The sequence below is a fragment of the Mercenaria mercenaria genome, chromosome 8 (genome assembly GCF_021730395.1).
Source record: "Mercenaria mercenaria strain notata chromosome 8, MADL_Memer_1, whole genome shotgun sequence".
Lineage (NCBI taxonomy): Eukaryota > Metazoa > Mollusca > Bivalvia > Venerida > Veneridae > Mercenaria > Mercenaria mercenaria.
Window position 1 is genome coordinate 45,675,003 of NC_069368.1, and position 26,294 is coordinate 45,701,296.

At 36.9% G+C, this 26,294-nt stretch overlaps 1 protein-coding gene across 1 annotated transcript; it reads left to right on the plus strand.

Moving 5' to 3' along the window:
• The first annotated feature begins 1,164 nt into the window (after positions 1–1,164).
• LOC123566438 (endonuclease 8-like 1) lies at positions 1,165–18,616 on the plus strand. The gene is made up of 7 exons (XM_045360540.2): positions 1,165–2,063; positions 5,781–5,900; positions 7,429–7,562; positions 11,586–11,741; positions 13,468–13,541; positions 14,862–15,563; positions 16,285–18,616. The coding sequence occupies exons 1-6, from the start codon at positions 1,603–1,605 to the stop codon at positions 15,561–15,563; spliced, it is 1,647 nt and encodes a 548-aa protein (XP_045216475.2). The 5' UTR covers positions 1,165–1,602; the 3' UTR covers positions 16,285–18,616.
• Positions 18,617–26,294: the final 7,678 nt, after the last annotated feature.

Genomic DNA, 26,294 nt, shown 5'->3' on the forward strand with positions numbered 1-26,294 from the left:
AATTATGAAACTTGGATTAAATGATCACCTCATCAAGACGATGTGCAGAACTCATGAGTCAGTCATGTCGGCTCAAGGTCAAGGTCACAACTCAAGGTCAATGGTTTGAGCCTTCCATTTTGTGTCCGCTCTGTCTGTATCTCCTAAACCCCTTGAAGGATTTTCATCAATCTTGGGTCAAATGATCGCCTCATCAAGACGATGTGCAGAATTGATGAGTCAGCCATGCCGGCTCAAGGTCAAGGTCACAACTCAGAGTCAAAGGTTTGAGCCTTTCATTTTGTATTCATTCTATATCTGCTAAACCCCTGGAAGGATTTACATTAAACTTGGGTCAAATGATCACCTTATCAAGAACTCATGAGTCAGCCATGTCAACTCAAGGTCAGGGTCACAACTCAAGGTCAAAGGTTTGAGCTATGTATCTCCTAAACCCCTTTTAGGATTTTTATGAAACTTGGGTCAAATGATCACCTCATCTAGACGATGTGCAGAATTCATGGGTCATCCATGTCAGTTCAAGGTCAAGGTCACAGCTCAAGGTCAAAGGTTTACCCTTTCACTATCCATACCAGTGGCGGGGGATTTAGCTGTCTTTCAGACTGCCTTGTTGTTATTAAGTAAAATGTGCACATGTTTCTTCTTATTTCTATATAGAAAATTTGACCCGCTATCGACTATATTGGTCGGAGGAATATTCTAGCCTACGTACCGTACACCCGAAGCGTTTCGCTATTGCTAATTATTTTTCAACTGTTTGTATCTTTTTATTATATTTCGAAAGTACATAAAGTGTCTTAAGCTTATGATTATATTTAGAAAGCATATAACTTTATACATTTTTGCAAAGGGATTTTAAATCCTTTCACAGATAAAAACTGATTACTCGTATCAGGAAGGTCTAATACGTCGTATCAGTTGTTCCAGCTCGTATATATAGTGATAATGACTACAAAAAAGGATATGAAATAAAACATCTTACCCCTCCTTTATATTTGAACAAGGCTTACATGTGAAGGATACATCCTGTATTAAAAATTGTTCAGCAGCATTTTATGCGGTATTCCCTGTTTGTCAGGTGGATGTGCTGTGACAGGTGTTTGTAAGTGCGCCATTTTGTTAAAACGGACAGCAGTTTATAAGATTTGTTCAGCCTTGTGCAATAAGTGACTTTATCATTTAAGTGTTAAATATGTTATTTGTTTCCTTCAGTATATGAAAATAAGCTCACAGAAACATCTGCAGTGGATTTATCTAAAATATCTAAAGTCTATTAAAAAAAACACCCAAAAAAACAATATTTTTGTCTTACTCTGGAAGACTGGAAGACAGCATTTTTATCTTATTTACTCTAATTTTCGATGAAATTTCATCACCTATAATTTACTTTTTGTAGCAAATTTCAAGTAGTTTTTAGTGAGTTATTTCAGAAAAACTTGAGATTTTATCCATCCATCCGTCCTTCCATCGATACAGGGTGTCGATGTTCACAACGCCTCTGAATCCTATTCTTTATGTTTTATACCGTGCCCATTAAGTAAACACTCGCATGTGAACAAATTAAATAAAAAACCTGCATTTGGACAATCTAACTTCTTCAATATGCCGGAAGGACCAGAATTACATCTTGCAAGTAGATTCATTAATAATGTTTGTAAAGGTAGACTTTTTGGAAAGATCTTGAAGTCGGATATCAGCAAAAACCCAGTCGTGCACCCGCCAGCAGAACGTTACACAATCACGGCCTCGTCCCGCGGGAAGGAAATCAAAGTAACGCTCAAGGACGCCACGAACAGTCTAACAGAAAGTAAAGACAAATTCCTGAATACCCAGACAAAATCTCTTGATATATTGTTTACTTTCGGTTTGGCAGGAAAGTTTGATTTCCAAGAAGCAACTGAATTGCAGAAACATGCACATCTGAACTTCTTTACCCGTGACTCTGGGCCAGAGATGGTCTTAAGTTTTGTTGATTATATGAGATTCGGAAAGTGGAGCCCAGGCGCTGACTTCTCACTCAAGGAACGAGGACCGTGTGTTCTATTTGATTACATAAACTTCAGGTATGATAAAACAAAGATCTAGAAGTGTAAAATACACAGAATGGCAACAGGAGATAATCTCGCATAAGCTCATGTCACCGCGTTATCTTATTGAAAAAAACAAAGAAAAATATCAAACAGGGAATGCCACACACCAAAAACGCAGCCTCCCCAAAACGAAACCCCCAGCACGCAGACGCGCGCACCACACACACATACACACACACAAGCACACACACCCATAGCCAACACATAAGGACAAAACGAACAACACACACACGCACAAAGCCAACACATAAGACGAAACGAACAAACAAAGGAACACAGTGGGGCACCGCCTTGGAAGGGTCAGTGGCAAAAACACCACTGGGGAGCTTAAACTGGTTTATGGTGCACCTAACCTCACTCTTACCCCCACCATGTTCCAAAGACATGGGACACTGTAAATAAAAGTAATCCCCTCCAGGTGAATCTCTTACACACAATTGAAACAAAAAGGCATGGCATGTAAAACACAAAAATGCTCGTGTATAAATATATAAAAAACAAACCTTAAGAACCAAAAACGCATGTACTCAATGCCTTTTCAGAAGACAGAGCAACAAGAGAAACACCCTTAAGGGCCCGACGAAACAGTCCAGAAGACAAATATCAAAACAGTTCAGTCCTGGTAGGATTTAAAACCTGCTCATCATAGATTCCTCCCCCTCTTCCGTCAGACGCAATCAAAGAGGGAAGCGTAGTGTCCAACTGTAAACGGGTTGAACACTAAACATGTGGTATGTCTCAAAACAGTTGGGTTGTAACCTCTTTTAATAAAACGTTTGATAATCTTTCCAAATACATTTGGAAAATTACTGTGACCCAAGATCTTACGAAGTTTGTAAACCACATCCCCATAAAAAACGGGTTTAGAAATACCTTCTCGCAGAAGTGTCTTTAAATTACTATTGAATTTTAAAACTAAATCAGAATTACGATAATAAAATTTAGCAAAATATTTACGCAATTTGTAATAACGGTAGCCTTGCTGAAGAAGTTTACCTGTAAAGAAGCGTTTGCTGACTTGATCACTTGTGATCAAATCAACAGACGCTTATTAAAGTATAACACTGGCGATATGGCCAGCACATAATAAACCGAATTGGGTCCAATTTTCAAACATTTAAAAAACACCATTATCATTATAAACAAATGATCTGATGGTAAGTTTTTCACAACACAATTTTTTACCCTTCTGCTGTCTGTTTCATACACAGGTAACACAAGATCTCATTCAGTTCCCACGTGATGTTGGCAAGATTTGCTCTATATGCCTTTGAAGTTGCTGAAATATTTATTTTTATAGCTCATTGGGTAAAGCCTAAAGGTAATGGCTAGAGCACCGGTTATCTAGAAAGAAGTGTACCCTTACAGAAGCAAGCCTCTGTGGTGTACATGCTGCGTATTTGCTGTGTATATGCCGCGAACACAGTAGTACGCCAGAGGAGTACATTTAACATACACCGCATGCCGCGTACATGCCGCGTACTATTTCAACGAGTACACAGCATGTACGCAGGAGGTCACTAGTACACTTCAAGTACGCAGCACAAACTCTGAAAATTTAAGGAGTACACTGCATGTACGCAGGAGGGACTTGTACAAGAAAATAGTACACTGCATGTACACCGCAGATACTTCGAAATTTATAACACTTATATTTAGTTGCATTAAAGTTGTTTCCCCTTGATGCAGTTACGCCATTTTCTTCAGATGTTTACCAAATTACATGCTACAAAAATTGATTTATTTCATTGAAAAGTGGATGAAGAAAAGCATACTTATTTATTTGATAACATCAATCTACATTATTTTGGTAAGGATAAATGCTTATTGATGCATGTCACTTATCTTTTTTCTGTTTTTTTCTGTCCAAATGATCAGCATTTGCATAAGAAAGTTGGTGGGGTAAGGAATTTACATTATCACAGCAGTTTCGCCACAAGAGTACACAGCATGTATGCAGCAGGAGTACACAGCATGTACGCCACAGGACTCTGGGCCAGGAGTACACAGAATGTACGCCGCAGGGGTAGTACACCGCAGGCTCATTTGCATGTGAAAAGTGTATGTGCCGTGTACATGCTGCGTACTATTTCCCGCATACTAAATTCCTTCAGCGTACATCCTGTGTACTATGTAGTCCACAGCATGTACGCAGCAAGTAGTATGCGGCAGAGCTCATTTGCATTTCAAAAGTGTACTACAAACGTACTATTGGTGTATGTGCGGTGTATATCCTGCGTACTATTTAAAGCCCTTGATTTCAGTACACATCATGTACGCATCATATACGCTTTATGTACACAGCAAGAGTACGCAGCAGGCCTTTTTCTTCTGTAAGGGTATATGGGTACAGATTCGTACCTCAGCTTGGGGCCAAGAATCAAGTAGATTCTGGAGGTATGGAGCCATACCTCTAGGCAGTTCTGTTAGGGATTGTGAAGGAGAAATGCCCTTTTTTCCATAATTTTTTTTTTTTTTTAATTAATAGGAAACCGGTTCCCTAGACTGCGAACTTATTCATCCAGAATTGGTTCTCTACACAAAGTGCATGCATAGGCTAGGGAACCGAAAGTTTATTTCTATGCATGATACTCCAGTCACACATATGGTGCAGATAGCTATGTCTAGCCACGGATAGAAACGTAGTAATCCATATCAATCCGTACCTGATCCGTACCTCAAAGGAGTAATCCGTACCTGATCCGTACCAACACTTGGTCAAAACATATTCAAGACTTATCCCAAACTTGCCACAAGTTTCTCCAACTTTTGAACATGCACAAAAATTTGAGCGATCTGTACACTAGTGTAGCCATTTGAGCGTGACTCGAATCCAACTTGGTTGAGACTTATTCATCCATAGTTAAACAACTAAAACGTAGTTATCTGTACTGAAACGTACCTTGCCTTATTGATCCATACGTGAATGTAGTTATCGGAGGCTGCCCATACTAAAGCGTGGTTCAACGTAGTTCACTGCAGAACCATCCACGCGCTGGGCAAGTTGCCAGGCGCAGTAAAACACTTTATTGGAGACGGAGCAATTTATGATTTCCAAGTCTAGCATATTGAAATTACTATTCAAAGTTATGTTAAAGGGACTAAACCACACATTTTAGGTGAAACAGAATTTCTCTCAAAAATCCATGAAAAGTGAGTTCTCTGAAAGTGAGTAGTGGTACACACTTTTTCACAGAAGATGCAAGATATTCTTATAAATAATTATGAGCCGTGTTATGAGAAAACCAACATAGTGGGTTTGCGACCAGCCTGGATCAAGACCAGCCTGCGCATCTGCGCAGTCTGGTCAGGATCCATGCTGTTCGCTAACAGTTTCTCCAATTCCAAAAGGCTTTAAAAGCGAACACCATGGATCCTGACCAGACTGCGCGGATGTGCAGGCTGGTCTGGATCCATGCTTGTCGCAAACCCACTATGTTGGTTTTCTCATGGCACGACTCATTATAAACATTGTACAGAAGGTGGTTAACCGTTGCAATGCTTTTGATGTAATGCAGAAAATTTACATTCTTTGTGTATTTCGCCCAATATCTAATTTTTATTTTCACCCATTTTATCATTTTTTATTGTCATATATACATTCTATGCCAAATTGGGTAGAAATGAACATGTTGAAACATACAAAGCACAGACTGTATTTACTCAACTTTTGTTTGTGTTTGTTTTCAGGAACAACGTTTTTCAGAACCTCGAGGCTTCAGCATTCAACAAACCAATATGTGAGGTCCTGCTCAACCAGAAGTACTTCAATGGTATTGGTAATTATCTAAGAGCAGAAATTCTACACAGGTGAGTGCCAAACTACTTAATTGCATGTGCATGAATTAAATGTCAAAAACGTATTTGATGGAGAGTCTTGAAACATTGAAGGATTGTTGTTTAGCATGTGAAGTTGTGCACCTGGTGTTTCGTTAAAGGGATTTCACTCTACCAGACCAGAGATGTGACCATTGACTTTGTCAATATATATAAGTGTTCATAAAGGGGCTCAAAGTTTATGTCACTTGTATCTCAAAAAGAATAATATTATGGGGTCATGAAACCTAATAGGAATATTTTTCAGCATGTGAAGATTTGCACCTGGGATTTTTGTTTTGGACTTCTTACAGGAAGACCATAGTTACGGCCCTAAACATTGTTAAAAATATGTTTAATATTAAGGGCCTATAGTGTTGCACATTTCTCCAAAATTATGTGACCCGGGCCAGAGTCATGAAACAGTAGATGCTTGTGTACATTGGGTTTTGTTTGGGATTTCACTCTACCAGAGCAGAGTTACTGCTTTTGACTTGGTGAAGAATGTGTACTCTGGTCCGAAATGTTTGTGTTGAAGGTATCTTGTTGTTGACTTGGAAATATGAATAAAGGGCTAGTTTCTGTTGCATATACATGTATCTCAAAAAGTGTTTGACCTATAGAGTCATCTAACCATATAGAATGTTATTCAGTAGCGAAATTGTGCAGCTGAGGTTTTCTTTGGGATTTCTCTCTACCAGACCAGAGTTATGGCCCTTGACACAGGCAGAAAATAAGCATAAAGGGCCTTTAAGTTGCATCACACATACATGTATCGTAAAAAGTATTTGACTAAAACTAGGAATGTGGGTCAGCATATGAAACTGTGCATCTGTGGTTTTATTTGGAATTTACATGCTCCCCCCCCCCCCCCCCCCCGCCACCCCCTTCCTCCCACCCATGACCCACACCCTTACCCAAGACAATATGCAGCTTAGTCATGCATTGTCAAAAAGTAACATAAACTGCTCTTTCTCATGAACTGCAAATTGCTTAAATGGTTCTGATGGCTTTTAGAACTAAAAATACAAAACATTTAAATAGTATTTTCCCATGAATGACTATTAAAATGGGTTCAGCTTGCCTGAAGGGACTTCCACAGGAGAAAAAAATTAGAAAAGTCTTGAAATAAATGTAAATGAACTGCTTAACTGATATTTACAAAACTTGATCGGAAGCAAGGTTTAAAGGTCAAGGTCTTCATCAGGTGAATGACTTAGGCCCATGTGGGCCTCTTGTTTCAGTAAGTAGGCAGGTGGAAGCTCAAAATGACATTTAGACTTAAAATGGTTTCTGATCAGTAGCTTGAGAATTCTTAAGCCTCCTGAAGTCAAGCTTCACAACATGAATGTCTGGGATCAGATGACCCCTGTTGCTGAATAAAACCTGAGAAATGTTATCAGACTTAAAGTCATACCAGCCTGCAGAATGCTTTCAAGTACATGCACTTCATACAGGTAAACGTCTGCCAAGTTTTGATGTAAATTTGTCACTGTTGAGTGAAATTTTAATTTCATTTCAGAGCCAAGATTCCTCCATTTGTGTCAGCACGTAGTGTGTTAGAGCCACTAGCACAGAATGAAAGTACAGTAAAATCAGAGACTCCAGACATCCTGCAGTTGTGCCATTTATTACCACAGGAAGTTGTTACACTTGGTAAGTTGTTGACCGGCTGAAATCATATCATGTGGCATAGTGTGTAAAAAATTCCATTTCTGTCAGTCAGTTGTTTTTAAAAAGCTGTCGTTAAAACTGCTTTCAGTACTTTTCCACTAGACATTTGTTTATAGCATTAGCATTTGTGGGTCGTAGTGCCTGACCAGTGTTGTTTGTTTATAATGCCTGATAAGTGTTTTTTGATTATAGTGTCTTAACAGTGCTCCTTGGTCATAGTGCCTGTTTGTTGATTGTTCTTTGAGCCTGACCATTGTTGATTGTTCGTAGGGTCTGTCACCATTGTTGCGTATCTCAAATGCCAGACCGGTGGTGCTCTTTCATAATGCTTGACTTGTGATGCTTGTTTTTAATGCCTGGCCAGTGCTACTTGTTAATAGTTACTGACCAGTGCTGCTTATTCACACATTGTAGTTACTTGACCAGTGCTGCTTGTTCATAGTTACTGACCAGTGCTACTTGTTCATAGTTACTGACCAGTGATACTTGTTCATAGTTATAGTTACTGACCTGTACTACTTGTTCATAATTACTGACCAGTACTACTTGTTCTTAGTTACTGACCAGTAGTACTTGTTTATAGTTACTGACCAGTGCTACTTGTTAATAGTTACTGACCAGTACTACTTGTTCATAGTTATAGTTACTTACCTGTACTACCTGTTCATAGTTACTGACCAGTGCTGATTGTTCATAGTTACTGACCAGTACTACTTGTTCATAGTTACTGACCAGTACTACTTGTTCATAGTTATAGTTACTTACCTGTACTACCTGTTCATAGTTACTGACCAGTGCTGATTGTTCATAGTTACTGACCAGTACTACTTGTTCATAGTTACTGACCAGTGCTGATTGTTCATAGTTATAGTTACTTACCTGTACTACCTGTTCATAGTTACTGACCAGTGCTGATTGTTCATAGTTACTGACCAGTACTACTTGTTCATAGTTACTGACCATTACTACTTGTTCATAGTTATAGTTACTTACCTGTACTACTTGTTCATAGTTACTGACCAGTGCTGCTGGTTCATAGTTACTGACCAGTACTACTTGTTCATATTTACTGACCAGTGCTGCTTGTTCATAGTTTCTGACTAGGACTGCTTGTTCATAGTTACTGACCAGTGCTGCTTGTTCATAGTTACTGACCAGTGCTGCTTGTTCATAGTTACTGACCAGTGCTGCATGTTCATATAGTTACTGACCAGTTCTGCATGTTCATACATTGTAGTTACCTGACAAGTGCTGCTTGTTCCTAGTACCTGACCAGTGATACTTGTTCATAGTTTCTGACCAGTGCGGCTTGTCTGACCTGTGTTCCTGACCAAAGCTGCTCAGTCAAAGTGTGTGACTTGTGCTCTGTTTATAGTAACAAATAAGTGCTGCTTGTTAAGTGTATCTGACCAGTGCTGCTTATTTATAATGCCTGACTAATGCTGCTCAGCTGTCCTGTGTTGCTTGGTCATAGTGCATGACAAGTTCTGCTTGTTTACAGTGCGTGAATAGTGTTGCTTGTTTGTAGTGCATGACCAGTTCTGCTTGTCTGTCCTGTGCTTACCGTGCCTAACCAGTGCTGCTTTTTTTTCATGCTTAATGCAATTGGATATGTTCAGGTTACCACTGATAAACATTATCAGATGTGTTCAGGAAAAAAAAGAGCCGCGCCATGAGAAAACTAACATAATGCGTATGCGACCAGCATGGCTCCAGACCAGCCTGCGCATCCACGCAGTCTGTTCAGGATCCATGCTGTTCGCTTTCAAAGCCTGTTGGAATTAGAGAAGCTGTTAGCAAAGAGCATGGATCCTGATCCTGACCAGACTGCGCGGATGCGCAGGCTGGTCTGGATCCATGCTGGTCGCAATCGCACTATGTTGGTTTTCAAATGGCAGGGCTCAATATTATTCCTTAAGTTGATCTTACTGGAATGGAAGTTATGAATGTTTTTCAAAAAGAATGTTTTCATTTGTCACCATTTCGCCCTAGATATAACTGAGACCAACTGTGTCACAGCATTTAGGTGATATTTAATTGTAAGACACTCCACTTTTTTTTCTAATTAAGAGCTTTGTTTGCCTTAAGGACTGACATCTGATCTTGTCAGTAGAGAGATCACTTAGTATAATCCTAGCTGTTTTAGTTCTGTTATGATATTTTATAGGATTTAGTGGAATATTTATGCCATAGATTTATGTTTTATAGCCTTGAGGTGTAGTCATATCTCTGAAACTATTACTGCTATTATTAGCTCACCTGTCACAAAGTGACAAGGTGAGCTTTTGTGATCGCGCGGTGTCTGTCGTCCGTCCGTCCGTCCGTCCGTAAACTTTTGCTTGTGACCACTCTAGAGGTCACATTTTTCATGGGATCTATATGAAAGTTGGTCTGAATGTTCATATTGATAATATCTAGGTCAAGTTCGAAACTGGGTCACGTGCCGTCAAAAACTAGGTCAGTAGGTCTAAAAATAGAAAAACCTTGTGACCTCTCTAGAGGCCACATATTTCACAAGATCTTCATGAAAATTGGTCAGAATGTTCACCTTGATGATATCTAGGTCAAGTTTGAAACTGGGTCATGTGCCTTAAAAACTAGGTCAGTAGGTCTAAAAATAGAAAAACCTTGTGACCTCTTTAGAGGCCATATATTTCACAAGATCTTCATGAAAATTGGTCAGAATGTTCACCTTGATGATATCTAGGTCAAGTTTGAAACTGGGTCACATGCCGTCAAAAACTAGGTCAGTAGGTCAAATAATAGAAAAACCTTGTGACCTCTCTAAAGGCCATATTTTTCATGGGATCTGTATGAAAGTTGGTCTGAATGTTCATCTTGATGATATCTAGGTCAAGTTTGAAACTGGGTCACGTGTGGTCAAAAAGTAGGTCAGTAGGTCTAAAAATAGAAAAACCTTGTGACCTCTCAAGAGGCCATATCTTTCATGAGATCTTCATGAAAATTGGTCAGAATGTTCAACTTGATGATATCTAGATAAGGTTCAAAAGTGGGTCACGTGCCTTCAAAAACTAGGTCAGTAGGTCAAATAATAGAAAAACCTTGTGACCTCTCTAGAGGCCATATTTTTCATGGGATCTGTATGAAAGTTGGTCTGAGTGTTCATCTTGATGATATATAGGTCAAGTTCGAAAGTTGGTCACGTGCCTTCAAAAACTAGGTCAGTAGGTCAAATAATAGAAAAACCTTGTGACCTCTCTAGAGGCCATACTTGTGAATGGATCTCCATAAAAATTGGTCAGAATGTTCACCTTGATGATTTCTAGGTCAAGTTTGAAACTGGGTCACGTGCCATAAAAAACTAGGTCAGTAGGTCAAATAATAAAAAAACCTTGTGACCTCTCTAGAGGCCATACTTTTCATGGGATCTGTATGAAAGTTGGTCTGAATGTTCATCTTGATGATATCTAGATCAAGTTTGAAACTGGGTCAACTGCGGTCAAAAACTAGGTCAGTAGGTCTAAAATTATTAAAATCGTTTGACCTCTCTAGAGGCCATATTTTTCAATGGATCTCCATGAAAATTGATCTGAATGTTCACCTTGATGATATCTAGGTCACTTTCGAAACTGGGTCACGTGCGGTCAAAAACTAGGCCAGTAGGTATAAAAATAGAAAAACCTTGTGACCTCTCTAGAGGCCATATTTTTCATGAGATCTTCATGAAAATTAGTGAGAATGTTCACCTTGATGATATTTAGGTAAGTTCAAAACAGGGTCACGTACCTTCGAAAACTAGGTCAATAGGTCAAATAATAGAAAACCTTGTGACCTCTCTAGAGACCATATTTTTCACAAGATCTTCAAGTTCAAAACTGGGTCACATGAGCTCAAAAACTAGGTCACTATGTCAAATAATAGAAAAAACAACGTTCTCCTCAAAACTGGGTCATGTGGTAGAGGTGAGCGATTCAGGACAATCATGGTCCTCTTGTTTTTTTAATGTGATATTGCTATTATATTTATGAAATGTGTTATTTTTAGAAAGCTCATGGTATGATGGGAAGGATAGGTCAGATGAGAGTAATTCTTTCAATGCCTGGTTACAGTGCTATTATCAGGATGGGATGAAAAACATTGCTGACCATAACAAGAGAACTATATGGTACTCTGGGCCACTTGGTCCATTAGCACCTAAAGGTATATTTTAGTTAAACTATTTTTAAGTTTTAAAAACTGAATGTACAATTTGTTTAATGCTTACTCATTTTAGTTCACTGATCTGTGACAAAATCTAAGAAACTGATGGAGATATGCCATGCCAGTTTACAGTATAAAAATATAATAAATGTTTATGAGGATCGAGGCTTTGTTATTATACCAGTTAGGTTTGAATATATGACTTAAATCTTAATTACTTTATCTCCCAAAATCCTTTCCGCATGTATATTTTGCAAAAAGGGCCATAACCTAGCATAAGTAACTTTTTAGACTAAAACTATGAGTTATGTATAAGAATATGAGTCATGTTTATGACACAAAGGAATCAGTAATTTGTATGAATTATTAGCTTTTCTGGACCAAAGACTTAAGGTGAGCTTATAAAGGTTGGTACTCCTGTGTCCATCGTTCCTTTTTTTCTGTCTGTCTATTGTCCTTGGTCTGCATTTCTTTTCTAATGATCCCTGAAGGAATCTTCGCAAGCAATCTAGGGCCATCATGGCCCTTTTATTTCATAATGCAAGTCCCAGTAATATAATTGGGACTGTCAAAGGGGCACAAATATGTATTTTGAATAAAGAAATAGTTTGTAAACAAATACATCTTGTGACTTCTCAAAAATTTCAAAACCTGGTCAGAAATGTCATCCTTCCAAGGGCTTTTCTGAAACTTTCAGGGCAGGGGTGAGTGACTAACGCTTATTATGGCCCTCTTTTTAAGAATAACAAAGATTAAATCTGAAGTCCACAGTATTATACAATATAACTTTCACTCTCAGATTAACAAATAAATTGTTTTCAAATAATCTGGGGGAAGTTAGCATCTTCCTATGAAAATGCAGTTGTATATTTTAATGATGGGTCTCCGTTGTTGTGTGTTTAAGGTAGCTGGTTTGAAATTACTTGCCCCTCATCTCTGTGGCTAAAGCTCAGTTCAGTCTGTAATGTGAGGAAGTTATCCAGCTGGGGCACTGAAGTTAGTTGTTCTACCAAGGTGCAAGCCTTTGCCTGAAATAATATTGGGAGTGATACCTAAGATATTCTTCCTCCATTTAATCTGGAAAGTCAACATATTAGTTGGCGTTACTTAACCCTCCTGCCAAATTCCTCCGCAACACTCAAAGAAAACAAAAAAAGAAAGAAAATATAGTCCAGTTTTGCTTTCAGTTTTATAATCCAAACAGATATCTATATTTGAGAAATAACTAGGGAAGTGAAAATTGGTACTAATTATTTTGTAAAATCACATATGGAATGTTCATGTTATTCATCATTTCAAAAGCATCTCACTTCAAAAAATTATATTTTATATGTTACATGGTCACTTTGCAAAATATGATAACGTAATATCAAAGGCCACTTTCACAAAACGAGCCGCGCCATGAGAAAACCAACATAGTGGGTTTGCGACCAGCATGGATCCAGATCAGCCTGCGCATCTGCGCAGTCTGGTCAGGATCCCTGCTGTTTGCTATCAATGCCTATTGCAATTAGAGAAACTGTTAGCGAACAGCATGGATCCCGACCAGACTGCGTGGATGAGCAGGCTGGTCTGGATCCATGCTGGTCGCAAAGCCACTATGTTGGTTTTCCCATGGCGCGGCTCAAATATAGTCTTAACATTTTGACAGAATTTCATTTCTACCACCCACACCTGCAACGAAAAGCTGGTGAATTCAAAACAATATTGTCTATTGATTTTGCAGAAGGTAAAGTAAGAGCAAGAAAAACAACAAAGTCAAAGAAAAAATCTGCTGAAAGTAAGGAAGACAAAGATCAGGTTAGTGTTGGAAATATTTAGTTACTCTTTGTTGCAGAGATCTAAACCATTTGTGGACATACCATGTTATTATCCCCCCATTTGTGATAAAAAGATGGAGTTTTTAGGTTGACCTATTAAGTGCACATTTGTCTGTTCAGTCCTTAATGGTCATCTGTTGGATTTCATGCTCAGTTCATATCTTTTAAATCACTGGAAAGACATATATATGAATCGTATGATAATTTTACCAAGACCCGCTCAAGGTCAAGGTAACAATTGAGGGTCAAAACTTCGAACCTTGGATTTTGTGTCCATTTTGTATGTTATAAACATCCTGAAGGATATTTATGAAACTGATGTAATGTCACACCATCAAGATGATGTATACGCATAAACACTGTTGCAACTGCGTTCACTCAAGGTTAAATTTGGTTTATCTGTAGAAAAAACAGTATCTGCTTAGAAACTAGTGTTTAATACAAATTTGGTTAATAGGTTATCTGTTAGATAGCTTGTATAAAAACAAAGTCATTGGGGTCAAGGTCACTACTACTAAAAGCAAAAAAATTGGTATAAATTTTGTTCCGATTGATATAACTGGGTGCTACGGTAGATTATAGAAAAAATGAAAGTTGGAATCGCATATTGTTTGGCTGTTGTTTTCAGGATCATCCTTCAGTACATTTTGTGGTATACTTTTCCAGCTATATCAAAGTTTCAGCGTGATCTAAACAATTTGTCTTTGTTATCTTTTATAATGAACAAACTTTGAAGACTAGCTGGTTGTCATGAATTTGTTAAGAAACTTTTCTTAATGAACGAGAGAGAATGTAGAACAAAAACTGCAACTCTGTCTTGAATAACTTAAGTTACTTTGAATTATCTCCCTTTTTGTACCTATTGCATTATTTTTGCAACTATTAGAAGATAGAAAAATAAATGAAAATATTATATAGTCTTAAATATAGGGATTACATTTTCTTGAATTAGATTGAACATATAAATTTAAAACAATACTTCTGGAAATAAGGGTCTCCACGATGAAGTGGTTCAGGTTGCTGACCTCCAATCACTTGTCCCCACATTTGAGATACAGGATTCTTGTCTGTGAGGAAGTGATCAAGCTAGCTTGTGGGAGGTCGGGGGTTCTACCTGTTTCCTCATCCATGTCTGAAATAATTGATGTGATATTAAACCCATTTCGTTGAAGTGTTCAGAATCAGATATGAATTTCATGTTCTTTTGCCAAATTAGAAGTAAATTCACATAAAATTCTGTCCTGTTATGATGAAACCGCACATTTTTCATTATTCATGATATGCATGGTTTTCTCTTTAGGCTAATAAGAAGAAGACAACAAAAAGGACAAAGAAGGATGTTGCTGAAGACAACATTAATGAAGATGCTGCACCAACAAACAGCAAAAAATCCAGAAAAACTAAATCTGCCAGTTCGAAGGTGAAACATGCGAGTGAAGAAAAAACAGGAAATGAAGTCTTAACTAATGAGAAAAATGGAAGGAAAGAAAGAGTAAGAGCAAAAGACAAGAAATCTGTCAAACATAAAGATGATAATATTTCATGTAATGGAGATCTATCTGAGGCTTTGAATACCAGTCTTCAGACAGGTAGACTCACCAGAGGTAGGATAAAACAGATTGTTGAAACAATTGAAAATATTTCTGAAAATAAAACCGGTGGAAAGAAGAAAACAGGGATTAAAAGGGAGAATGTTTCCATAAAATCTGAGGGCACGGGCAAAGCTAAAGAAGAAGACCTTGGAGTGAAGGATGGTAATAGAGAGACACTCAAAAAAGAGGACAGCTTATTATCTCAAGACATTGTGAAAACTGAAGGACAAAATGGAGTTGACACTGAAGTTCATGAAACTGTTGTGCTGTCTGCAAGGACAAAGTCAAGGGCAAGAGCAGGAAGGCCATTGAATAATGGTGCTGCATACCTGCACAGTAGTAAAATTACACCGAAGGAGAAGTTAAAAAATACAAGAAAAAAGTCATTAAAAAGATTGTCAACTAGCTAGGTAATTACCATGTCTCTGCAGATTACTTTTCTGGATGATTACATTAAATATTATTAAGGCAAAACATGAACTTTTACTGATGGTATATGAAAACACAGTACAGTTTCAAGATGAATAGATTTACCACTATGGGTAGAAATCGGCCTTATTGGGAAAAAATCATCGGCTGAAAATTGTCCAGTCTTCACTTGCTTGCTATATGTGTAAATCTGTACATTTTGTTTCTAGTAAGTCTGCATGTTTGACTACCAGAAAAAATTTGTGAGCCATGCCATGAGAAAACCAACTTGGTGGGTTTGCAACCAGCATGGATCCAGACCAGCCTGCGCATCCGCACAGTCTGGTCAGGATCCATGCTGTTCGCTATCAAAGCCTACTGAAATTAAAGAAACTGTTAGCGAACAGCATGGATCCTGACCTGACTGCGATGATGTACAGGCTGGTCTTGATCCATGCTGGTCGCAAACCCACTATGTTGGTTTTCTCATGGCACGGCTCAAATCTATATCTTTTCCACATTGTGAACGTAATATGTTTAGCTTAATTATTCTAAAATAACAACATTGAATGAAGCATTTAAATTAAATGCTTAAATTTTAAATTTAATCCTTAAAATATCAGTATGTGTACGAAGTATAAACACACTTCTATTGTTAGTTTACTGTAATAATTATTACAGATGTTTTGCCTATAATCTTTCATTCTTACTTCTTTATTCCAGAGGTGTGACAGAAGTTGGATAAATTACGTGTATGCTGAAGAAGAAAATGATATAAAATAGCATATATAATGTACATACGAACAACATTATTCCAAGAAGAGAAAACCTCAAGGTGAAACAGAATTTAGATTTAACGTGTTACTTGCAGTACCGGTGGATACAGTATGATTATGTTATGGCACACTACAACAGATACAAAAAGAAGGATTATCACTCATAAAACATTTATATGAAGCAGTTAGCGGAAAACAGTGATACATCTGGCCAAAATGCCTTTCTGCCATTATGCCCAGAATCAAGGAAATAAAAACAGCATGGGTGCAGGTGAAGACTGCTTTCAATTGGTCATCACAGGTGTAGTTTCTGATGAGAATGTTTCACTCAGAACTGTTTACTTGTGGAAAGAAAGTTGTTCACCAATGTGAGTAATGCTTGTTAATAATTTGAAACCAAAAGCTACCTCAGAGACTGACATTTATATCTTACAGATGATTTCTGGAGGACAAATATTTTCTGTTGTTTTGTTTCTTCTGTGCAGTGTCTTTTTTTATTGTTTTCCATTATCACATTATTAAAGTTGATAAAAATCAAATGGAAGTGAAGTGGGGACTTTCAGATATCAGGTGACCAGTCAACTAAAACTGTTCTCAAGCCATTTTACAGTAGTCACGGTATCAAAGCACACTTGTACCAAACATGTCTTACAGTTTTACTTTGTAGTCTGATATCAGAATGTTCAACTTTTTTCAGGTCTTGAGGGTGGGAAACATGACTTTACTTATGTACTACAGAACTACTTGTTCTATCAGTATCAGTGACAATTGCACTTTATTGCATGGCAAAATTTCAGCTGTATGGTCAGAAGAACAAACTGGTTCCTTTGGCATATAAAAGGGAGCTCATATCTGTTAAGAGCTATTACTGGAAATTCTTATATCGTTCTGCAAAACAAAAATACAACTTTGCCTTTTGTTACCAAAAATAAGTATGTAGGTATGAAAAGAAATGTCTTTTTTTTGTGTAAGCTAAACGAAAGCAGGACTTGATCCATTCGCCTTAAATATTCAACAAGAAAGTGAAGCTTTTCAAGAAAACAAAGTTTAGCTTATATTCTGACAAACAAAATGGGCACTTATAAATTAACTTTATGTAAACTCAAACCTGCAGTTATTTCTTTGTGAAAATACACCGGGTAGTTGTATTGATTATATATATTTACTTATTCACTTATTTGTTTATACTATATATAGTTTTGAATGAGTCAATAATTAAGATAATCCCTTTTAAAATGGTATTCAAAAGGTTATGTTATTTATGTGTTTATGTCAGTTTAAGATGTATTTTATCTTTCATAGAATAGCTGTACTGTAAAAATGAAGAACTTAACAAATCTTTCAGCTTATGGTATGTAGACATGCCTGGAAAATGCCTTGACTGTTTAAAGTTATGGAACCAAGCTAGCGGTACCACAGTTGTTGATCTGTAATATAAAAAAAAGCTAAAGGGAAACCCAGGCTTAAATTCAAGATAAAGATGTACATGTAGTTAGACCAGTTAGCTCAGTAAATAGAGCAGAAAGACTTCAATAAAGGGAGTTTGAATCCCAGACAAGTTATATTTTCAGTTTTGACCGACTGAACAGACCATATCATAAGTTTATTCATTTTATGTGCTGAAGTTGTCCATAACTTGCCAGAAAAACAGTAAATTAAACCATTCTTGTTAACATTTTGATATTTCCCATGTCACACTTTGTTTGGGTAAAAAACTATACTATTCTTAAGGTTATTGTTTTTTAAATCGGCTTTAATCGAGTTGTGCATGTTGTATAAAAACAAAACAACGCTGTGTATATAGAGGAACGGCATTTTTTTTTGCGTTAATCCTTCAAGGTTGCATGCATTTTTTGTCTAAGATTTAAAAACTAACATTTAACCCTTAGCCTGCTGGCGGCAAGTGATTCTGCCTTTGCGACCAGTGCAGACCAAGATCAGCCTGCACATCCATGCAGTCTGATCATGGTCTGCACTGTTCGCCATTCAGTCAGTAAATTTTCAGTCAACACCCCTTCAAATAATAAATGGTATTGCCCAAATTGAATGATGGACCAGTCCATTTTAGAAATTTAGCAGGGTAAGGGTTAAAAAACATTTTATGTCACAGTACAATACAATTATTAGAAGGGAAAAATCAAATACTTCATGGCAATCATGGGTTCAGTCGATACATGAATCTTTATCTTGTTGATTTCTCTTGTATGCGACTCGCTCGTTTACATAGCTTTGTCTTGCCACCATATTGTGTTCATTCGATGAATAAAGTAGTCATGAGATGTTTTCTGTTGTTTTATTTTTAGCTCTCCTGAGCAATGCTCAGGTGAGTTTTTGTGATCGCTCGATGTCCATCGTCTGTCATCTGTCAACATTTTCCTTGTGTATGCGATAGGGGCTGTATTTTTCAACTGATCGTCATGAAATTTTGTCAGTGATTACCTTGATAACATTTAGGCCGAGTAAGAAAATGGGTCATCTGAGGTCAAAAACTAGGTTGTTAGGTCAAAACAAAGAAAAACCTTGTGTATGCAATAGAGGCTGTATTTTTCAGTTGATCTTCATCAGTTCTGGTCTGAATGATTGCCTTGATGAAATCTAGGTCAGATTTGAATATGGGTTATCTGAAGTGAAAAACTAGGTCACTAGGTCAAATAAAAAAAACCTAGTGTATGCAATAGGGGCTGCATTTTATACCATATCTTCATGAAATTTGATCAGAATGTTTGTCTGGATGAAATCTAGGTTGAGCTTGAATATGGGTCATCTAGGGTCAAAAACTAGGTCACCTGGATCCAGTTGTTCAAAACTTCAACTGACTGTTAAACTAACCGTCTGTTAAATTTTGATTCAAAATATTAGTCTTGGTGGGAAAAACTTGCATGATATTTTGCTTTTACTGTAGAGACATTTTAGTGTTTATAATTCTCAACTCATACATTGGTTTTTCTTAGTCTTCTAAAATGTCATAATATAACTCTTAAAGTTAATCAACCGTTAGCTTAATCGACTGTTAAAGTTTCGAACAACTGGGCCCAGGTCAAATTAAAGAAAACCTTGTGTATGCAATAGGGGCTGCATTTTACACTGGATATTCATAAAATTTAGAATGATTTCCTTGAAAAAACTAGGTCGCTAGGACAAATAAAAGGCAAATGTTTTGTATGTGATAGAGGCTGTATTTTTCAATTGAGGGTCATGAAATTTGGTCAGAATGATTGCCTTGATCAAATCTAGGTCAAGTTCAAATGTAGGTCATCTTGGTTCAAAAACTAGATCACTAGGTCAAATTGGAGAAAATACTTGTTTACACTTAAGAGACCACATTTTTGGTCCAATCTTAATGAAAATTGGTCAGAATATTTGTTTCCATGAAATCACTAGGTCAAACATGTATACACTGTTATGGTGTGTTTCTCATGTGAGCGACCTAGGGCCATCTTGGCCCTCTTGTTTAAATACCGGTATATTGCAACTTCAATTTTTCTTTTCCAATAGTTGTAAGACACAGGCTCACCGTCCCACCACGAAGAAAGACTTAAACTGTTTGATAGGTTTGAGACCCCATTGACATGTAGCTAACTGTCATCATAGTGTGACTATGTATAGAAAAAAAAAGATGAACCACATAATTATGGAGGGAGGATTGTTTGTTAGCAGGTTAAACTAGTTCATAAAGACCCTGAAGCTTGTAAGCACTGTAAAATTATTGTGTCATTAGGAATAAGAAACATTGACTCGTTGTGAGTTTATGTCTGCAGTTGAAAAGTGGAGATAACAGCTATCTTTAATTGGATGATGGTATCTGATCTATGACCGGGATTTCCCACACGATTTAAACCCACCCGCTTAGCTCAATAGTGAGAGCACAGATCTACGGATCGCTGGGTCGTGAGTTCTATTCACGGGCGGGGTGTATGTTCCCTGTGATGATTTTATAAAAGACGTTATATCTGAAATCATTAGTCCCCCACCTCTGTTTCATGTGGGGAAGTTGGCAGTTACGGAGAACAGGGTTGTGCTGGTACAGAATCCAGGAACACTGGTTAGGTTGTTTCTGATATCAGAAGGTCAAAGGTCAAGTTCACCCCCTCCACTTGCTTCCAAAAGACCTTAAAAGACAAGTTACTATACAGACATTGGGATCATAAGATTATGGGTAAAGTAGGCAGCGAAACTAAAAATACGAATTTGAGTAGACATTACCTGTTTTAAATATATGTGTAGTTAACTGCCGTCTGAAAAAATAAAATAAAATATCATTTCTGAAAAAGCATTGTTTGAGCTGAAAGAAAATTATACTGGGTAAAATATTTGGAAAAAATGGTATGTACGTGCGTAGACAAATGTGTACATAACTTTTCAAGTAGAAGTTTGACTAGTTGGGCAAGGGTAAGAGTAAAACTGCGCATTCGCCCCATCCTTCGTCAATAAAAAGTTCGTTTGTGACCTTACTTATAATCGCCACCGGAAGCCTATATGGGCGACTTATCCAAAAGACTCTTATCCGGGTGTTAGTAAATCTTAGTTGGAAAAGAGGGGGACGGAACTCACGACCCCTGGCTCGCAGTCAGACAGTGTAGCTACCCGCTCTAAAAAAAAAGTTCTGGCATGAAACTTGGTGTTTTAATTGAGTGACACAACATACAATTTGATTATTGATGCGGTAACTATCAAAGTAATAAGGAAAATTTAATATAAGTTCGACTTGGTGTCGTTTGTACTTGAAACTTGTCTTTTTGTTCAAATGCTAATGTGGTTATGCAAATGAACTATGATATAAGCCAGGTTTTCCAAAAAAAGTCCATTAATGCTTACTTGTTTAGACGAGATTAAAATGCAAATAACGTTTGATGAAAAATAATTAAAATAGATTTCTGATCTTTTTTTTTTTTTTTTGATTTAATTGAATACAATTTCAAACAAATAACAGCCAGGAGTAGTTCTGAATCGCACGGAAAAAGAGTTGACAAGATTTGACAAAAATATGCAATTTTGACACCATTTTAATTCATTCTTCTTTAGATGACTGTGAAACTCGAAGTAAAAAGAACTACACGATGCTAAATTGGGGAAAAAGGGTATTGTTCGAAATTACACAGTGATATTCCGATTGAAAATGTTTTATCCGTAAATTGGTCCATGCTTGCACAAAAGCGTTAGGAATAAAGAATATGCTAATGAAATGGTAATTAAAAATAACGCTACTACTTATGTTAGAAATATTCATATTTTGCTGTTTAAATACAAATGTAGTTCATCCTAACGCGGATTAAAACAGATAAACAATAATATGGGCTTGTGTAGCAGATGTCCTTGGTTAAATAAAATGTCTTTTTATACTTTGAAAACAATTCTATTTTGTTCACTGTATTTGATTAGGTGTGTAAGATAAAAAAAAACAACCTTCATAATATATACATTTTCAACATATATAGCTGATAAACGTCCATTTTTTTAATCGTCAGTATTAAGAGAGCGAAAATTTCGCCGGAAACCCGCGAACAACCTTAAGAAATGATATTAATTTGATTGAAATGTGCCTACTACTCATAAGAAGCATTCAGTGGATGTAACCAAACATTTAGGACTTACGTTATTTCCCAATCGAACTCTAGTTTAGCCCGTCGAAATACTCTTTAGTTTCGAAACGGCAGCTACTTTCGCTTCTTATTTAATTTTGTTAGAAAAAAAACCCCCAAACATTCTATTAACATAAGATACTGTTTTAGTGGTGGATCATTTGTAACTTCAAAATCGTTACGTTCTGAAACGGGATATAATTTGAAAATGTAGCATATCACATATCCCATCCCAGTAATGTTTTTATATTTTTTTTCCAGTTAAATAACTGATTTTTCGCCAGTCTGATTTTTGAAAAAAAATCTACGGGGTATTGTCGGCGTTGGTTGATTTTATTTTTTTTTGTTAAGGTCCTCCTTTTCTCAAAAACCATAAGAGCTACAGCTTTGAAACTTTGCACACTTGTTTGTCATCATTAGATGACTATGTAGGCCAAGAACCATAACTCTGATATGCATTTTGTGAGAATTGTGGCCGTTTTTGTACTTAAAATTTATTGAGTTTCTTGGTTAAAATTTTTGTTTAGGTCGACCTTTTCTCAGAAACTATAAGAGCTACAGCTTTGAAACTGCACACTTGTTTATCATCATTAGGTGACTATGTGGGCCAAGAACCATAACTCTAACCTGCATCATTTCAGAATTATGGCCTTTTTGTATTTAGAAATTCTGAGCTATTAGCCCTTTTCTTACATACTGACCAACACTTGAAGACGAGCGGTGGCACCCGTAGGCGATGCTCTTGTTTATAATCTGCAGATGTACAATACGAGGAATATGAATGCATCGGAGTCACTATTAAGAGGGTTTATGTACCCCGATTTCGCTCGGTACAACGATTTCGCCGGATTTGTAAGCTAGTTGTGTGCACATCAATTTGGTACATCAGGACATGCCGAATAGCCCGGGGCTTTTCGGTGTGCCGGTTACATGACCTGGATAGTCCGTTCTTGATTCAACCTAATGCATGTACGTTCTGGAAAAAACCGATTATCTAAAATGAATATTTGAAACGGAAAAGTCACCAACAAGAAATTTGGTTAAGTGGATGTCAACACGTAGATAGAAACATAAACAAAACGTAATAGGAACATTTACATCAAACGTAATTAGCACGTGTCTTTGAATGTATGAATACGACGGTATACAAAGTAAAGATAAAAGGAATCGGTAAAATTTTTGAACAATCTAATTGTTGTGTTTCTCTTTTTATGCAGAAATGTGTGTTGTTTGGAATTAATTTTGCATTACATGTAAGATATACTACAGGCACATGAAGAGATAAAAGAATAGAAAAAAATATTGAAACTGTTTAAAACACAGCCTGCACGAATTGTGATCAACTTCTTATACCGAAGTCGGATCATTTTTACTTAAAGTAGAATATTTCAATGCGTTTTGACATTTTCCATTACTGCTCATAAACAGACTCAATCAAACCGAGTCTGCAATTTTCACTGTTTGCCTTGTTCTCGGTGCTTCCGAGGGATCTACTTTTCAGATTTTTTTAAAAGAGGAAACGCGAAAAATCCGTAGATTTTGAAATTTTTCATTTGATTTTAAGTTACTGTACTCGTAATAATACTGAATTAAAACAGGTTTCAACCCGAGACGATATAGGAAACACCATAGATGAATACTAGCGGGAAAACGTCTCATGCATTTTCTGTCGGGTCTGTAATATTATATAACTCCGTCCTACTGTCTGTAAGAGTTAAACTGAAATAAAATTTAAGGAAATATTTCTAAAGTTTGTTCAAAATATTCCATTCAAATGTATATGCAGTTGAAACTCAATATTTAGAACTCGCTTATCTCAAAATTCCGGCTATTTCGAAGACATTTCCGAGTTTCGTTCCGAAAGCACGCGTACAAAATATCATTTGAGCCGCGCCATGGGAAACCCAACATAGGCCTAGTGGCTTTGCGACCAGCATGGATCCAGACCAGACTGCGCAACAGTTTTTCTAATTGCAATAGACTTTGAAAACGAACAGCATGGGTCCTGACCAGACTGCGCGGATGCGCAGGCTGGTCTGGATCCATGCTGGTCGCAAACGCATTATGTTGGTTTTCTCATGGCACGGCTCATTTTATGTAAAATTTCGGTTATCTCGAAATAAAACTCTAAATCCCTTGCCATCCGAGATACCGAGTTTCCACTGTATTTTATGTGGCATGAAATTTTTGACAGATGTAAAATAATAAGAAATTACGAACTTTCCATTCATCTGACAGCGTAAATCATTATATACTGGTCTACTTGTGGTTTACTGACCATCATCTGTCACCTTATCAGTGGTCGCTGTGGTGTATCTGTAAGAATTTGATTTATTGGTGTAAATGACTACATGAACAATGGTCTATTGGTCATCTTTCATGGCAGATCATTATGAAATTTCTCTAAGATTTCAGTCCTATTACACGGTTAACATTTACATCCGCTCTTAATGCTATTATTCAATTCAAAAGATAGAAAGCACATTATCTTTATCAAAATATTTGCACTGGACTTTATACTGAAAGGCAAGACAAGTTGTTCAACACAGTGTTAGCGATTAATTAAGAAATACTTCCATGTTTGACCGATGTTTTTGAAAATAACAACTAGGATATTGTACTGGTCGACGCCATAGCTATTTTAAAACAAGGTAATTAATTTTCTTTTCTTTCTTTTTGTTTCTTTTATGTGGTTTTCTGCTGGAAACCTTTGTTTCATTTTATACTATGTGTCGTTTGAATTATGCTCATGTTTAAGCAAGGTAAAAAGATCGGTTTGAGTGATAATGCAATTAACCTGACATAATACAACTCGGTTGCGGTGTTATATACTGTTAATCTGGTTGAAAAAATGTCATAAAGAATAATTTCAACAGTCACTAAGAAATACTCTGATTATTATCATCATTAGGTGTAACAAAAAAATGTTTGTTTCCGGTATCCCGACCAACTTAAAATTTTTGGCCAGACCCTAAATGGCAGTGATGATTATATAGAGCATTGAGGGCATATCTCAATACAGGGGTTCAATAACATATATGGTTGTATAGGAGGCCCTTATTATAATGTTAGCTTTAATGTGTAGCTATCTTGTTTTGGACATTTGTAGTTTGTCCATTTGCGGCGTTAGGAATATCATTCAGCAATGGATTACAAATGTCTAATCGTAAGTTCTAAGTAAATCAGGCATATGATTATTCACAAGGGCTTTTTATGGGATAACTGGTAACTTGGTAAGTTACCGTCAGATATGATATATTCCGCGTAGCAGTGCATACCTAGCCCTACAGTTTCGGTAAAGAGACAACATTCAATTAGAGCCGGTGTAATGAAGTATTTCGACCCCCATAGAATAACGACTCCCCGGTCATTATTCTATAGAAAATGTGACTCCTTTCCTGTAAAATATTGACTCCCCTTATAAAAAACTGACTCCCTTTGAAAACTCTAGAGAATAACGACCCCCCGGTCATTATTCTATAGAAAAATTGACCCCTCCAAGTAAAATACTGACTCCCTAAAGATGACTCCCTTCGAATCTCATAGAATAACGACCCCGGTTATTATTCTATAGAAAAAGTGACTCCTTCCATGTAAAATACTCACTGCCGAAATTATTACATTCGAACTCTCATACAATATCGATTGCCGGACATTATTTCATTTAAAAAAGTTACTCTTTCCGTGTAAAACACCGGCTCCTAAAAAGACTCGACGATAATATCTATTAAAAAGTGATCCCGACCAAACCTAACGGACAATTTTACTAGACCTACAACTCTAATACCCTTAAAGGTCCATTACTAAGGGAAAGTGAGTTGGCAATTTTTTTCATAGCCAGTGCATAGACTTCTGCAAGACACTAAATAATGAAGATTGGCAGGTCAAAATTTACAGAAGGTCTTTGGAACTCAAAGAAATGTATGTGTATTATGTTGAAATTTCAATGAATCGATAGAATAACCCCCAGGTCTTTTTAACTTTCTTCATACTTCATAGAAAAATAATTGTACATATACTGCGATTTATTTCGAATTTCTACATACCAACTTTCATTTTCCAATAAAATGAAATAGTTTCTATGCTTTTTAAAAGAAATTAAAATGTTCACTTTCCTTAGTATTGCACCTTTAATTGCCAATAGTTAACATTTTGATTGTGCTACTACTACTGGTGCCGCTACTTCTATTGCTATTACTACATATACTTCTTCTTCTTCTACTAATACTACTACTACTTCTACTACTACTACTACTACAAGGCTATTTACTGATACTACTTACCAGTTTCCCACAAATTACGTCTTGTACATCTACCTCTTCTTCTCCTGCTGCTTTGTTGCTGTCACTTATTCCTCTGCTGCTGCTGCTGCTGCTGC